Here is a 17,623-nt window from a genome sequence, read left to right as displayed (position 1 = left end):
CTAAAAATGTCAAAATGGCTATTTGATAGACCACTGAAGACCACCCATAGTTGACCAAGTCACGCTTTCCATAACTGATATCTGATACTTTTATGGCTTTAATTGCCATCTATATACTCAAGGTTCCTACACTACCAGAGTGTAGGGCTCCAAACTTTCACATCCCAATCATCACTGCAACCTCTAACTACTCTCCTTTGCTAGTCTTATCCCCTTCAATCCATTTCCCACACTGTAGCCAGAGTTATCATTCTGAAACTCAAATGTAACTGTACCACTCTCTGGATTAAAAGCAAACTTTCAATGTTTTTGAATTGGTTAGCCATATTGAATTGACTAGGTTTCCTCCGCACTCTTTGTTACCTCCTGGCCTTTTTAATGTATTCCATCTTTCAGGACACTCTGCCAATTGACTTATTTCCACCACTGGGTTCTGCTTGTTATGTTTTTTCATCTAGGAATCTTCTGATCCTATATGTCTCTCCAATGTAGTTTCATAGCACCTCGTGACTCCACTCTCTTACCATTTGTAAAACTTGTAAAACTTCCTCCTGGGATTCTTTCAATGGAATCTTCACAAGGTCTGTGAAGGGAGAATCTGGTTCTCTTTTTATTCACCACTGAAGCCCCAGCAGCTATCAACATGCCTGATACATTTCTTGGGCTCAAAAATATTTGTTGATAAATTAAAAGGAAGGACAAAAGGAACGGATGGTATATGTTTATCCTGAGACTTGTGTTTAGAAAGAGCCACATATTTTAATAAAGATGTGGTACCAAAAACTAAACTGATTGGGACACCTGGGTCGCTCATGGTTGAGCATCTGGCTTGGCTTAGGTTTTGATCCGGAGGTCCTGGGATCGCGTCCTCCATGGGGCTCCCCGCAGGAAGCCCGCTTCTCCCTCTGCCTGTGTCTGTCTGTCTGTCTGTCTGTCTCTCTCTCTCTCTGTGTGTGTCTCTCATGAATATATAAATAAGGTCTTTAAGAAAGTAAGCTGATTAACAAAAAATCATAACATAAGCAGGCCACATTCATAAGATACTAAAATGTCACCGAAGGTGGGAGAATATCAAGGTGAAACTATCTGCTTATATGTTGAGAATTATAGTTTAAATTTATTTTCCATCCTTAGTATAAGCAGGAATAAAAACAAATTGTAGTTCCCCTGAGAGCCTAACCAGAATTCTCCATAGAATTGAATCAGATAAAAGTGGGAAAGAATTCCCTAGCTTCCAGTACTACTTTCTTGCTCTTTATTTTTGAATTTATTCATCTCCTTTATATTTTTCATTCATTCATTCATTCACTCAATATTTATTGTGCACCAGACATCATGCTACCTCGTAGAGACTATTGTTACATAGTAGGCAAGTACTTTAGAGAGTATGACTGTATATTTAATAAATAGAATGTTCTGTCTGAAATCAAAATATTCTTTGAGTCATTACTGTTTCTGATAGTGTAACAGTGTAAGATGGCTGATATGAGCAATAAAAAATGGTTATGAAGCCTACAAAGGAACTTAGAAACCTGGCCTAATCTTCACTTACCCCTTCAGAGGTTAAATGGCTAATGCTTTTATAGCCCTAAACAGTTACATGCCATAATGTTATAGGCAACATGTACAATCAATTGTGATATGCGAAAACAAGAAGTTATTCATGAAAAACTATTAGGCTTTTTTGTTGTAGATAATGAACTAGTATATTTGTCTGGCATTTAACAGCATTTAAGAACATGATCTGGGAAATCAGTCAGTTCTGATTATTACTGGCTTTCCAATGTATCGGTATCTTTCCCTTTCTCTGTTTCCTCACCCGTTTCCCCTTTCTATCAGTTTCTATAATCAGTGATGATAGCAGGGCCTACCTCCTTGGATTTTTATAGAGATTATTGCTTGATAACAATAAATTCTTTCTTTAAGTTGTTATCAGAAGGAAAGCCTATGAATCCGTATATATGGTTGAAACTAGTAAAACTAAACCCCAATTTGGTAGAGTTTTCTGAATATGCAAAGTGGTCCTGGGTTATGTTTTCTCTTTTCTTGCATCCATTGCTGCCACTCTCAATACAGAATTTATGATTCATAGTGGTTAATTTATTTCTCCCTCCCTTAGGCATTCCTTGTGGAAATCATCCAAAATGTCATTTTGGCCTTTGTTTCCATTGAATCAATGTTGAGCCCCAGGCACATTTATATGTCACCTGAAATAGCTTTCTTACTACACAATTTCCTAATAGCATTTTTCATTTGGGCATTTCTCAAGGTATAGATTAAGGGGTTTAACATGGGAGTTATAATAGTGTAGAACACTGCAACTGCTTTATCAATGGATAACGTAGCTGCGGGTCTCATGTACACAAATATGCAGGGCACAAAGAATAGGACGACCACTGTGATGTGGGAGACACAGGTGGAGAGGGCTTTGCGCTTTGCCTCCAAGTTGTGATTCCGGAGGGAGCGTAGAATGACCACGTAGGAGACCATTAAGAGGAGGAAGTTTAACAGACAGATGAATCCACTGTTGGCAGCAACGAAGAGCCCTAAAGTGTGGGTATCAGTGCAGGCAAGATTGAGCAAAGGATTCAGATCACACATAAAATGATCTATGATATTCGGACCACAAAAGGGTAATTGGAAAATGAAGAGGATCTGTATAGTTGCATGAAGAAAGCCTCCAACCCACACCACTCCCATTAACAGGCCACATACTCGCCGATTCATGATGGTTGTGTAGTGCAGTGGCTTGCAGATAGCCACATAACGGTCATAGGCCATCACAGTAAGCAGGATGCCTTCAGCACCTCCAAAAAAATGTTCCCCAAATATTTGGGTCATGATCCATTGTATAGGGTAGTCTTCTTTTCATGGAGGGAATCTATGATCAGTTTGGGAGTATTGACAGAGGAGTAGCAGGCATCAATAAGGGAGAGATAGGCCAGGAAAAAGTACATGGGGGATCCCAACAATGGGCTGGCAGTGATCGTGATCACAATGAGCATATTACCTACCACAGTGATGGTGTAGATGACAAAAAACACAACAAATATAATTTTCTGCATCTTTGGATTCTCTGTAAGCCCCAGTAGAACAAACTCTGTCACATTGTTCTTAATCTCCATGTGCTTCACCTGATAGTTAATTATATTGCCTGAAAAGAAAATAATTTTTATTAATGCAACCTTGAATTTGCTGAACTTTCCATTCTAATATGTAATACATTCTTGGATTCTATTGAACTGTGAATTCTTTTGAGGTTGTGTGTGTGTTGGAAATAAAGATTCTGAGTGCTTGAAAATTATTCAGATTGCCTCTCAGTTGAAGTCTTTGTTAAGATTATGGGCATATGGAACTTTTGGAAACACACAGGCAGGAGACTACATGTGCACATATAAGTCATCCCAGATGACCAAGAGTCTAAATTGAAGTAGTAGATTGTATACACCATGGTAGCCAAACCTGAGGTGTGGTAGTATATGGATGTAGTCTCCAAATACAGAACCTCAGATGATTCTCTTTAATTTCTTGAAATGGAGAACCATGGAAGGTAATTGAGAACATGAGTGGGAGGATAAAGAAGACTGTGAAGGGAGAATCTTGGATTTTATTCTCATAAAGATCTTTGTGTTCTTTGCCTGAAATGATTTGAGGGTCATTTAGGGGATGGAAGGAAGACACAGGAATCCCAGTGGCAGACTATTCATAGTAGTTGAATAAAGAGTAACAGGGCAATGGTGATGGGAATGTATTGGATGGAAACAAGAGCTACTTACACGTAATCATAATGCATGTTTCCTAAGTCCAATGACTTTAAAATAGCTAGAAATATATACTTTTGAACAATTGATTGCTGTGTGCATGGTATGTAGCAAGTACTTCGTATACATGGTCCTTTTTCATGTGATGACCTGTGTGGTTGGTATTAATATCGTTCATTTTGCAGATGAGGAAACAATCTCAGAGATAAATGTTAATAATTATAATGATGATGGTAATATTAACCAAGCTAACTGAATACTTAGTGTGCTTTAAGTGTTTTTGCAGATATTTGGTTGGTAAGCCTCACTACAAACCTACAGGATGGCTCATTTTAATCCCTATTTTACACATTAGGGAATAGAAGCATAGAGAAGAAGTTAAGAATCTTGCCGAGATGACTGAGCAGCTAATAAAGGCTGGAGCAAAGAAAGGTCAGGTTATACTTGTGGCTATACTTGTTAATTGTTGGCCCTCCAAATTTTTAATCCATGCCCTATATCGTTACTTTACAAGAAACAACAAGATGAATTAGTCATCTCTTTTTGATATGAACCATGATACTTGTAATTACTTTAATAGAACTTTAGAGGCAAGCTTATGTGCAGCAGTTTCATCAGCAGACACACAGCACACACAATGGCATACTGGAACTCACAAATCTTAAAAATGTGGTGCTCTTTCATTGAACAACCCTTTTTTTTCTTGATGCTCTCCCCGAGTACTAAGTCTTTCTTACCGTATCCTCCTCTAAAAAATGGGCTGCCACACTCTTCTCCAAAATATAAAAACCAATTATCCCCGTGGTTAATTGTATTGGTTTGAAAATCAGAAAGACCAGAGTAGAATCCTTGTTCTTCCATTTGCAATTTCTTTTATCTGGGGTGCATTACCTTAGTACCTTACATCCTTGTTTCCTCATCTATAAAGCAAGAACAATAATATCCACCTCACAGGTTATCCCAATTATTTGAAACATTGACCACACTGTTTGGGACACAAAAAGGACTTTCATTTAATTTTATGACTGTGATTGCCCCTACGAGATAGGAAGAATTGACAGTTTGGGTAATAATATCACAGAAATATTTAACTATGCAATGAGTTTAGGAAGGATCACCACCAATTTTACACTCAAAGAAACAATAGAGACTTGTGTAATGCATAGAAGTTAATCCCAGGAACTGTTCTCCATGTTTGTGCTTGGACAAACAGCTGGCGATCTTTTTCATTTAATTTTCATATTTGTGGGTTTGTAATATAATAAAATGTGTTTTAATTATTATGATTTTTCTTCATTATTAGGAGGTGCCTTATGGTCAAAGCATGGTGCCTAGTGTCAGAAAGCAGGGTCCTACCATTTGCTTAATGAGCCCCCAATTTTTAAAGTGTCAAATTAGCTAATAAAATTCATAAATCATCTTTTGAAGCATTGGGATAAGGATAAATTATTCATTAGTATGTTTGGAAAGTGTTGAAAAATAATGAGTAATATATGTGGGAAGTACTTTAATAAAGTATCAACACTATTGAAAAACTTACCTTAGCTCTCTTGGATGATCTTAGTGATGTTTGGGGGTATTCAGCAACAGTTCCATCTTCAATCTGTCCTCTACTTGTAATAAGTAATTTTCAATATGAAAAATATGTCACACTTGGGAAGGGCCTATTCAGATAATTAACTATCAATTCAACAGATATTAAGAAACTGTATACATTAGATATGTGCAATTTTGGGGAGTATATCATTATTCCTCAATGAGTCTACTAAAATAAAAGAGCACTCTTATGAGTCCAAACCTTTCCATTGAGCCTAACACCTCAAAACTTTTTCACAGAAAATCTATTTGAAATGTGTTTTCCGTTTCTTTTTAATAATAAATTTATTTTTTTTTTGGTGTTCAATTTACCAACATACAGGTTTTGAATTTAGAATGGATTCACTCGAAACACTACAGAGAAATAATCTATTTATGGCTTTTGTCCTGTGGAGCAAGAGGCAGACAGTGTGGAGAAATTACATTCACGTGGTTCATTCTGCTCATGATGAATCTTGCTCTGGAGAGGTGAACAGAAACATTTTAACTTTTCCCTGTAAAGATATTTAAAGAGGTTTGCATCAAGGTTCAGGGACCTTGTCTTGGAGCTCTTGTTTCCTCTCCCAGGAATTAATTATCTCCTTTGATGGAAAGGCTTTGTCTTAGAAACAGTATTCTATGGAGACATGTTGACAAACACTCATTCTTAGGTGGAGAATTGTATTTCCTACACTTGGAACCTAAGCTTGTGGGTCTCCTTCCTCTCTGTATCCTGGGCTGTTCAGAAAACTGAATACCAGGGCACTTGAATGGCTCAGGGATTGAGCATCTGCCTTTAGCTCAGGTCATGATCCTGGGACCCTTGGATGAAGAGACTTGCATCAGGCTCCCTGCAGGGAGCAACTTCTCCCTCTGCCTATTTCTCTGCCTCTCTCTATGTGTCTCTCATGAATAAATAAATAAAATTACAAAGATAGAAAGAAAGCCAGATTCCATGTAAATAGAAGGATGCCATAATTCCAGTGGAACTGTGATGTAGTTCCCCTCTAGGCTCACGTCACAGAGGAGTTTCTCCTTAATAATCAATATTAAATCTTTTTAGGAACCCACTAATGATTCCTTAAGAGCTAGAGCAGTGAGGGCATAAAGCAATAGGACAGCCATTTTAAAATTCTTGGACCTCTTTTTCTTTGGCTTATTGAAATATCATGAACAAATAAAGTTGTGTGAATTTAAGATGTATAACTTGATATGTTAACATAAGTATACATTGTGAAATAATCACCACAACCAAGCTATTTAACATTTTATCACTCAGGAAAAAGAACTTTTCCTCTAAGGTCAGAAACATGACAGGGATGCCCACTCCCCACTGTTGTTCAATATAATACTAGAAGTCCTAGCCCCAGCAATCAGAAAACAAAAAGAAACAAAAGGCATTCAAATTGATAAACAACATTATATGGTCTCATTCATTTGGGGAATATAAATAATAGTGAAAGGGAATAGAAGGGAAGGAAGAAGAAAAGGGTAGGAAATATCAGAAAGGGAGACAGAACATGAAGACTCCTAATTCTGGGAAATAAACTAGGGGTGGTGGAAGGGGAGGAGGGTGGGGGGTGGGGGTGAATGGGTGATGGGCACTGAGGGGGGCACTTGATGGGATGATCACTGGGGGTTATTCTGTATAATGGCAAATTGAACACCAATAAAAAATAAATTTATTAAAAAAAAAACAACAAATTGATAAAGAAGGAGCCAAACTCTCTCTCTTCACAGATGACATGATACTTTTTGTGGAAAACCCAAAGACTCCACCCCAAAATTACTAACACTGATACCACAATTCAGCAAAGTGGCTGGATATAAAAATCAATGCACAGAAATAAGTTGCATTTCTATACACTAACAATGAGACAGAAGAAAGAGAAATTAAGGAATCAATCTCATTTATAATTGCACCAAAATCATAAGATATGTAGGAATAAACCTAACCAAAGAAGTAAAGGATCTGTACTCTAAAAACTATAGAACACTTATGAAAGAAAATGAAGAAGACACAGAGGAATAGAAAAACCTTCCATGCTCATGGATTGGAAGAATAGTTAATGTGAAAATGTCTATGCTCCCCAGAGCAATCTATGCATTCAATGCAATCCCTATCAGAATACCATTGACATTTTTCACAAAACTGGAAAAAGTAATCCTAAAATTCGTATGGAATCAAAAAAGACCCTGAATAGCCAGAGGAATCTTGAAGAAGAAAACTAAAACTGGTGCATCTCAATGCCAGACTTCAAGCCACATTACAAAGCTGTGATCATCAAGACCGTATGTACTGACACAAAAATAGGCACTTAGGTCAGTGGAACAGAATAGAAAACCTAGAAATGGACCCTCAACTCTATGGTCAACTCAGGAAAGAGTATCCAATGGAGAAAAGACAGTGTTTTCAACAAGTGCTGTTTGGATAATTGGACAGTCACATGTAGAATGAAACCAGACAAAAATAAATTAAAAATGGATGAAAGACCTACATGTGAGACAAGAATCCATCAAAACTGTAGAGGAAAACAGAGGTGGCAACCTCTTTGATCTCAGCTGCAGGAACTTCTTGCTAGAAACATCTCCAAAGACAATGGAAACAAAAACAAAAATGAACTATTTGGACTTCATCAAGCTAAAAAGCTTCTGCACAGCAAAGGAAACAGTCAACAAATCTAAAGGCAACATATAGAATGGGCAATGGCCACAATAGCCAAACTGTGGAAGGAGCCTCGGTGTCCATCGAAAGATGAATGGATAAAGAAGAGGTGGTTTATGTATACAATGGAATATTACTCAGCAATTAGAAACGACAAATACCCACCATTTGCTTCAACGTGGATGGAACTGGAGGGTATTATGCTGAGTGAAATAAGTCAATCGGAGAAGGACAAACAGTGTATGTTCTCATTCATTTGGAGAATATGAATAATAGTGAAAGGGAATATAAAGGAAGGGAAAAGAAATGTTGGGAAATATCAGGAAGGGAGACAGAACATAAAGACTCCTAACTCGGGGAAACGAACTAGGGGTGGTGGAAGGGGAGGAGGGCGGGTGTTGGAGGGGAATGGGTGACGGGCACTGAGGTGGACACTTGACGGGATGAGCACTGGGTGTTTTTCTGTATGTTGGTAAATTAAACACCAATAAAAGTTAATAAAAAAAAAAAGAAGATATTTGCAAATGACATATCACATAAAGGAAAACCTTTTTTAGTATCCAAAACCTATAAAGAACTTATCAAACTAAACATCCGAAAGACAAACAATCCAGTCAAGAAATGGGCAGAAGACATGAACAGACATTTCCCCAAAGAAGACATACAAATGGCCAACAGACACATGAAAAATTCTCCACATCACTTGTCGTCAGGAGATGACAAATCAAAACCACAATGAGATACCACCTCACACCAGTCAGAATGGCTAAAATTAAGATAGGAAAAAACAAATGGTGAGGATGTGGATAAAGGGGAAACATCTTACACTGTTGGTGGGAATGCAAGTTGGTGCAGCCACTCTGGAAACAAGATAGAGGTTCCTCGAGAAGTTGAAAATAGAACTACCCTATGATCCAGCCATTGTACTACTAGGTATTTACTCCAAAGGTACAAATGTAAAGATCCAAAGGTGCACCTGCACCTTAATGTTTATAGCAGCAATGTCCACAATAGCTGGAAAGAGCTGAGATGTCCATCGACAAATGAATGGACAAAGATGTGTTTTATATAGATGTAAAATGTGTTTTATGTTATATATATATATGTATATATATATATATAATGTAATATTACTCAGCCATCAGAAAGGATGAATACTTACCATTCATGTGGAATATAAGAAACAGTGCAGAGAATCATAGGGGAAGGGAGGGAAAATGGAATAGAAAGAAATCAGAGAGGGAGACAAACCATGAGAGACTCTTAAGTATAGCAAACAACTGAGGGTTGCTGTAGGGGAGGTGGGTAGGAGGATGTGGTAATTGGGTGACTGGCATTAAGGAGGTCATGTGATATGATGAGTACCAGGTGTTATATAGAACTGATGAATTACTGAAGTCTATGTCTGAAACTAATGATGAACTATATGTTGGCTGATTGAATTTAAATAAAAAATATAAAAAATAAATAAAAGCCTATTCTTTAACCATTAAAATACTTTGCTATCTTTGTAAAAAATACATTTGAGTTTATTTATGAACATTCTGTTATGTTTCTGGGCATATCTATCTGTTTGTCTTTATGCCAATTAGGACACAATATTGTTTTTAGGACCTTAAGAATTAACCCTGAAATTAGATGTCAAATAAGTTCCTCAAATGTGTTCTTTTTTTGAGAGTGATTTACTATTATAGACACTTTAAAATTTCTACATTTTTGATAAATTTAGAACAGATTTATTGATTTCTCCAATAATCCTGTTGGGGTTTTGATGGAAATCACATTGAAATTTCACAAATGATATGGTAGAAATATTGTGTTTGCTAGTCTGTCACATGTACACATCTCCCTTTATGTATTAAATTTTCTTAGCAATGTTATCTGCTTTTCATACACATGTGGAATAAATATTACCTATATGTAACCCTAATATTTTTTAATGTAAATGTAAAAAATGTAACCCTAATATTTCATTTCTTAAAATATTGGTTATAATTTCTAATTGTTTAAATTTTTCGTAGAAGTATAGTTGATTTTTTAATATTGAAATAAACTATGGCTTTGCCAAATTTACTGATTAGGTAAATTATTTATTTTAGCACACTTGACATTTTCTCTTTACACAATAATGCCATCTGCACAAAAATTTTTACAATTTTACTTTTACATTTCAAGTCTCTATGTGTTTTTTCTTTTTTTCTTGTTTCAATGATGAGGACCTAGAGTACAATATATAATAGCAATAGTGTATATCCCTATCCGTCTTCAAGATCTTGAATGGCATGCTCTCAAGGGGGGAGTATACATCATTAATATGATGACATTTGTAGATTTTATGAAGATCTTATGAAGATGATTTTATCAGTTTGAACAAATAATTTTCTATTGTTCATTCATTAACTTCTAAAAGAATCCTTAAATATGGGTTGAAACTATTCCATTTTTAGGCATCTTTTGACATGATCATGTAGTTCTCCTTCCTTCTGTAGTGACTTATATTGAGTGATATTTGACTGTTTTTGTTGTTTTTTTTAATAATAAATTTATGTTTTATTGGTGTTCAATTTGCCAACATACAGAATAACACACAGTGCTCATCCCATCAAGTGCCCACTTCAGTGCCCACAACCCAGTCACTCCCACCCCCTACCCTCCTCCCCTTCCACCACCCCTAGTTTGTTCCCAGAGTTAGGAGTTTTCCATGTTCTGTCTCCCTTTCTGATATTTCCCACTTATTTTTTCTCCTATCCACTTTATTCCCTTTCACTATTATTTATATTCCCCAAATGAATGAGAATTTATAATGTTTGTCCTTCTCTGATTTACTTATTAAACTCAGCATAATACCCTCCAGTTCCATCCACATCAAAGCAAATGGTGGGTATTTGTCATTTCTAATGGCTGAGTAATATTCCATTGTATACATAGACCACATCTTCTTTATCCATTCACCTTTCGATGGACACCGAGGCTCCTTCCACAGTTTGGCTATTGTGGACATTGCAGCTAGAAACATTGGGGTGAAGGTGTCCTGGCGTTTCATTGCATCTGTATCCTTGGGGTAAATCCCCAGCAGTGCAATTGCTGGGTGGTAGGGCACATCTATTTTTAACTCTTTGAGGAACCTCCACACAGGTTTCCAGAGTGGCTGTACCAGTTCATATTCCCACCAACAGTGCAAGAGGGTTCCCTTTTCTCTGCATCCTCTCCAACATTTGTGGTTTCCTGCCTTGTTAATTTTCCCCATTCTCACTGGTGTGAGGTGGTATCTCATTGTGGTTATGATTTGTATTTCCCTGATGGCAAGTGATGCGGAGCATTTTCTCATGTGCATGTTGGCCATGTCTATGTCTTCCTCTGTGAGATTTTTGTTCATGTCTCTAGCCCATTTCATGATTAGATTGTTTGTTTCTTTGGTGTTGAGTTTAATAAGTTCTTTATAGATCTTGGAAACTAGCCCTTTATCTGATACATCATTTGCAAATATCTTCTCCCATTCTGTAGGTTGTCTTTGAGTTTTGTTGACTGTATCCTTTGCTGTACAAAAGCTTACCTTGATGAAGTCCCAATAGTTCATTTTCGCTTTTGTTTCTTTTGCCTTCATGGATGTATCTTGCAAGAAGTTACTGTGCCCGAGTTCAAAAAGGGTGTTGACTGTGTTTGCCTCTAGGATTTTGATGGAATCTTGTCTCACATTTAAATCTTTCATCCATTGTGAGTTTATCTTTGATATGGTGCAAGAGAGTGGTCCAGTTTCATTCTTCTGTATGTGGATGTCCAATTTTCCCAGCACCATTTATTGAAGAGACTCTCTTTTTTCCAGTGGATAGTCTTTCCTCCTTTGTCGAATATTAGTTGACCATAAAGTTGAGGGTCCACTTCTGGATTCTCTATTCAGTTCCATTGGTTATGTGTCTGTTTTTGTGCCAGTACCACACTGTCTTGATGACCACAGCGTTGTAGTACAACCTGAAATCTGGCATTGTGATGCCCCCAGCTATGGTTTTCTTTTTTAAAATTCCCCTGGCTATTCGGGGTCTTTTCTGATTCCACACAAATATTAAAATAATTTGTTCTAACTCTCTGAAGAAAGTCCATGGTATTTTGATAGGGATTGCATTAAATGTGTAAATTGCCCTGGGTAACATTGACATTTTTACAATATTAATTCTGCCAATCCATGAGCATGGAATATTTTTCCATTTCTTTGTGTCTTCCTCAATTTCTTTCAGAAGTGTTCTATAGTTTTTAGGGTATAGATCCTTTACCACTTTGGTTAGGTTTATTCCTAGGTATCTTATGCTTTTGGGTGCAATTGTAAATGGGATTGAGTCCTCAATTTCTCTTTCTTCAATCTCATGGTTAGTGTATAGAAATGCCACTGACTTCTGGGCATTGGTTTTGTATCCTGCCATACTGTCAAATTGGTGTATGAGTTCTAGCAATCTGGGGGTGGAGTCTTTTGGGTTTTCTATGTAGAGTATCATATCATTGGCACAGAGGGAGATTTTGACCTCTTCTTTGCCAATTTGAATGCCTTTTATTTCTTTTTGTTGTCTGATTGCTGAGGCTAGGACATCTAGTACTATGTTGGATAGCAGTGGTGAGAGTGGACATCCCTGTCTTGTTCCTGATCTTAGGGGAAAGGCTCCCAGTGCTTCCCCTTTGAGAATGATATTTACTGTGGGCTTTTAGTAGATGGCTTTTAAGATGTTGATGAATATTTCCTCTATCCCTATACTCTGAAGAGTTTTGATAAGGAATGGATGCTGTATTTTGTCAAATGCTTTCTCTGCATCTTTTGAAAGGATCATATGGTTCTTGTTTTTTCTCTTGCTGATATGATGAATTACATTGATTGTTTTACGAGTGTTGAACCAGCCTTGCATCCTGGGGATAAATCCTACTTGGTTATGGTGAATAATCTTCTTAATGTCCTGTTGGATCCTATTGGCTAGTATCTTGTTGAGAATTTTTGCATCCATATTAATCAGAGATATTGGTCTATAGTTTTTCTTTTTGGTGGGGTCTTTGTCTGGTTTTGGAATTAAGGTGATGCTGGCCTCATAGAACGAGTTTGGAAGTACTCCATCTCTCTCTCTATATTTCCAAACAGCTTTAGTAGAATAGGTATGGTTTCTTCTTTAAACGTTTGATAGAGTTCCCCAGGGAAGCCATCTGGGCCTGGACTTTTGTGTGTTGGGAGGTTTTTGATGACTGCTTCAATTTCCTCCCTGGTTATTGGCCTGTTCAGGTTTTCTATTTCTTCCAGTTCCAGTTTTGGTAGTTTGCGGTTTTCCAGAAATGTGTCCATTTCTTCTAGATTACCTAATTTATTGGCGTATAGCTGTTCATAATATGTTTTTAAAATCGTTTGTATTTCCTTGGTGTTGGTAGTGACCTTTCCTTTCTCATTCATGATTTTATTAATTTGAGTCTTCTCTTTCCTCTTTTTAATAAGGCTGGCTAATGGTTTATCTATCTTATTAATTCTTTCAAAGAACCAACTCCTGGTTCCCAATTAAACGTAGATTTTTCTTCCTCAGACTGTCACTTATTTCCCTTAATCTATCCTCATGGTCTTTTAATTGTCTCTTTTTTCCTCAGTTTCCCTCTTTGCCATCAACTTGTCTTCTATGTCACTCACTCGTTCTTCCACCTCGTTAACCCTCGTCGTTCGGACCTCTAGTTTGGATTGGATCTCATTCAATTGATTTTTAATTTTTGCCTGATTAGATCTAAATTCTGCAGTCATGAAATCTCTTGAGTCCCTTATGCTTTTTTCTAGAGCCACCATTAGCTTTATAACAGTGCTTCTGAACTGGCTTTCTGACATTGAATTGTAATCCAGATTTTGTACTTCTGTGGGAAAGAGGACTGATTCTGATTCTTTTGAGGTGAGGTTTTCCTTCTAGTCATTTTGCTCAGTGCAGAGTGGCCAAAAACAAGTTGTATTGGGAAAGGAAAAAAAGAGAGAAGAAGAAGAAAAGAAAAAGAAAAAAAGGTAGAAAAAAAGAGGAAAAAAATGAAAATTAAGAGAAGAAAAGAAGAAAAGAAAAAAAAGAGGGGGGAAGCAAACAGAAATAAATAAACAAACAAACCCCCCCCCCCAAAACAAGGGGGAGTATCCTATGATTCTTTATACTGTAAATCCCTCGACTACCTCTGGAACTTTCCAGTGCTGCTTGGTCAATAATTTTTTTTCCCCCTGTCCGTGTAGCTGGTCTTCTGGGCGAGTGGCCTGTTGTGCTGATTCTCAGGTGTTAGCACTTGGGGGAGCTGCTCAGCCCCCCTGCCTGGTGCAGGGCTCAGTGAAAGATGTTTAAGCTGTTTATCCGGTGAGGTCACTGTGAGCCTCAGTGGGGGTTGCTTACCCTGTGAGGCCCCGGGAGGAAGCCACAGTGGCGGGGCCAGCTCTAGGGCCCTGGATCAGCCCCCGCAGTAGCTCCGGGGCTCTCCGTCTGCAGGGCCTGGGGGCTCCGGGCGGGGCCGCTGATCTGCTCAGCTCGGGGCAGGAGCGTCCTTGCTGTCCTGGGCCCTCCCGGCCTCTGCCTGTCCCGGGGGAGGCCGGATCCTGGGCTGTGTCCCGGGCGCCCTGTGCCCCGGGGCCTGCGCTGTTGGATTCGCTCCCGCCCCGCAGCCCCCTCCGCGGAGCCGCCGCCCGAGCCCCTCCGAGCTGCTCCGGGTCCCGCCGAGCGCTGCAGCCCTTAGGGAGCTCGGCGCACTCCCCGGGGCGCAGTTCCTCTGTTACTGTCCCAGGGAGCCCGAGGGCATCCCCGCCTTTCTGGGGATCCTGCTCCAATTCCCGGGGAGCCCCTTTCCGCGGGGAAGGTTGGTGCAGCTCCTGCTCCTCCGGGACGGGGCTCTCCTGTCCTGGGGACACTCGCCCCGGCCTCAGCCCGGCTCCTCGCGGGGCCCCTCCCCCTTGGAGGCCTTTTGTTCCTTTATTTCTTTTTCCCCGTCTTCCTACCTTGATAGAAGCGCGAACTCTTCTCACTGTAGTATTCCAGCTGGTCTCTCTTTAGATCTCAGGCCGAATTCGTAGATTTTCAGGATGATTTGAAGGTTATCTAGGTAATTTGTTGGGGACAGGTGACTTGGGGACCCTGCTCTTCCGCCATCTTTCCCCCGCCCCCTAAAGCTTTTTTTCTGATATTTGAATGTTATACTAACTTTTATTCTTAGGGCAATCTGTGTATGATTTTGGTGCATTATTATTTTTGAAATTACTAATGGATTAGATTTACTCATTTTGTTAAATGTCTTTTGCACATGTTCTTGTAATGTCATTTGTAATTTAGCTAATGCAGGGTCAAATAATGAGCTGCATACTGTTTTCTCCTCTATGTTTTGAAAGAGTTTGTATAGGATTAGTTTTATTTCCTTACATATTTATTCAGTCAGTCATTTTTTTTTTTTTATTGAACATGTCACAAAGGAGGTTTAGTCAAAAAGACCAAAACTCATGTTGTCATCACTCTCCTCAGATTCTTCTTTGTCTGTTTCCACTTTCTTCTCCTCATCTGGGGCAGTGATGGCAGATGGAGCAAACCTCCTGCTGGTGTAGCAGGAACTGCTGGGCAAGTTCACCAGCCCCTGTGTTGTAGGTGAGGCTCCTGATGTTGCCATTGGCCAGGGTCTTTACAAACAAGTCTGGCCAGAAAAGTCGAACATTTACACTGACTGCTTTAATGATGGCATTGATATTTTCCTCCTTAACATTCATTCACCTTCTTGGGATGTAGGCTGAGTAGATGCAGGTGAGGTCTGAAACCAAGGTGATAGTGTGGGAGAGTTGCTGGTGGGCCTCCTGGGCTTGGTTCTAGTTCCTGGGTAAAGTTAGGGCCTCACCCTGATGTAGACTTACCTTCTTCTGAGGACTGAGAATCTATCTTGGCACCAGCTAAGCAAAAGCAGCATTCCTTATTTTTAAAATGTATGGAATTTGAAAAAAAAATGTGTAATTAAAACTTGAAGCCATTGGGACTGGAGTTATTTTGAGAATGATTTTAACCACAAATTCTTTATCTTTACCTAATATAAGACTATTCTGGTTTTCTATTTCTTTTTCAGTCAGATCTTGTAATACTTTTCAAAATAATTGGGTTTTAGTTGTCAAATGGCATTAGTTTGTCATAATATTTCCTAGTATCCTGTTAATGTCTGCAGAATATGTAATGCTCTATTATCTTTTATTCTTTCCTTTTTTTAGAGAGAGAGAGAGTACACTTGCATATGAGAGGTGGTGGGAGAGGGCTGAGGAAGAGGGAGAGAGCGAATCTGAAGCAGGCTCCATGCCCACTGTGGATCCCAACCCTGAGATCATCACCTGAGCCAAAATCAAGAGTTGGATGCTTAACTGATGGAGCCACCAGACACCCCATGTTTTATTCTCGATATGAGTGATTTGCCTCTTTTTTCTCTCTTATCCTTTCTTACTCTTCCTCCTTCTCTCTCCCTTCCTCTTTGTTATTCTAGCTAAAGTTTTGTCAATTTTATTTAAGCTTTTCAAAGAACCAGCTTTTCATTTCATTGATTTTTTTCTATTGTTTTTCCTTTTCTGTTTCATCAATTTTTGTTCTTATCCTTATGATTTCCTATCTTCTACTTTCTGATTAATTTCCTCTTATTTTTCTACCTGTGTAATCATGACAACTACCTAATTGCAGAACATTTTTATCACCCTATACCAGTTACATAGTCCATTTCTAGTTCTCCCCTTCCCTAGCCCCTTAGCCAGCCACTAACCTGTTTTCCATTTCTATAGATTTGTTGATTCTGGATATTTTATATACATAAATAACTTTTTGAGAACCACCAACTGTTTTTCCTCATCTCTAGACCATTTAATTTTATTTATTTTATTTTTTTAATAATAAATTTATTTTTTATTGGTGTTCAATTTGCCAACATGCAGAATAGGAAGTATCAGAAAGGGAGACAGAACATGAAGACTCCTAACTCTAGGAAACGAACTAGGGGTGGTGGAAGGGGAGGAGGCCGGGGCGGGGGGTGACTGGGTGGCAGATGAGCTCTAGACCATTTTATATGCTTATAAGTAATGTATCAGAGTTTTAATTATTCCTCCTTTCAAGAAGCTGGTTACAATTGGGGTTTTTCAGCTGCTTTATGCATTTTTAACTCTTCTACTAAAGTAATTTTCAGCTAATTGATAGTGGCAATGAAAGCTTGCAGTCAACTTGAATATATGATTGGAAAAGTACAATTAATTGGTCTTAACTCTAACAGAATAAAACCACAAATGCCATTGGTGGGCTTACACATAAACCTTGTTCATTGTTGACATTCACCAAATGGTATAGTCTGGCTCAATCTCCTCTCTTACATATCTAATCTAGACCTTGGGTAATGTTTTTGTAGGTTCAACTTCAACATTACTTTGTCTCCAAGAATTCCACATCCACACTAGTTTAAGGCATGTGCCTATTATGGCACTGTGTTCTTTTTTTATAATGCTCACGCTGTCTCTTCTTTTTTTAATAGTTGAATTCTTTCATATGAGGGCAGAGACACAATTTGGGCTGTGGGGGCAAATATGTATTTAAAGTTTAGATTTATGGGTTGCCTGTGTGGCTCGGTCAGTTAAGCATCCAACTCCTGA

At 38.5% G+C, this 17,623-nt stretch overlaps 1 protein-coding gene across 1 annotated transcript; it reads right to left on the bottom strand.

Moving 5' to 3' along the window:
* Positions 1–2,196: 2,196 nt before the first annotated feature.
* LOC121471900 (olfactory receptor 4C46-like) lies at positions 2,197–3,125 on the bottom strand. The gene is given in 2 exon segments (XM_041722783.1): positions 2,197–2,843; positions 2,846–3,125. Coding segments are annotated over 2 exon segments (927 nt in total).
* Between the last annotated feature and the right edge of the window lie 14,498 nt (positions 3,126–17,623).

The sequence above is a fragment of the Vulpes lagopus genome, chromosome 11 (assembly GCF_018345385.1).
Source record: "Vulpes lagopus strain Blue_001 chromosome 11, ASM1834538v1, whole genome shotgun sequence".
NCBI classification, from domain to species: Eukaryota; Metazoa; Chordata; class Mammalia; order Carnivora; family Canidae; genus Vulpes; species Vulpes lagopus.
This window is presented reverse-complemented; position numbering and strand designations above follow the sequence as displayed.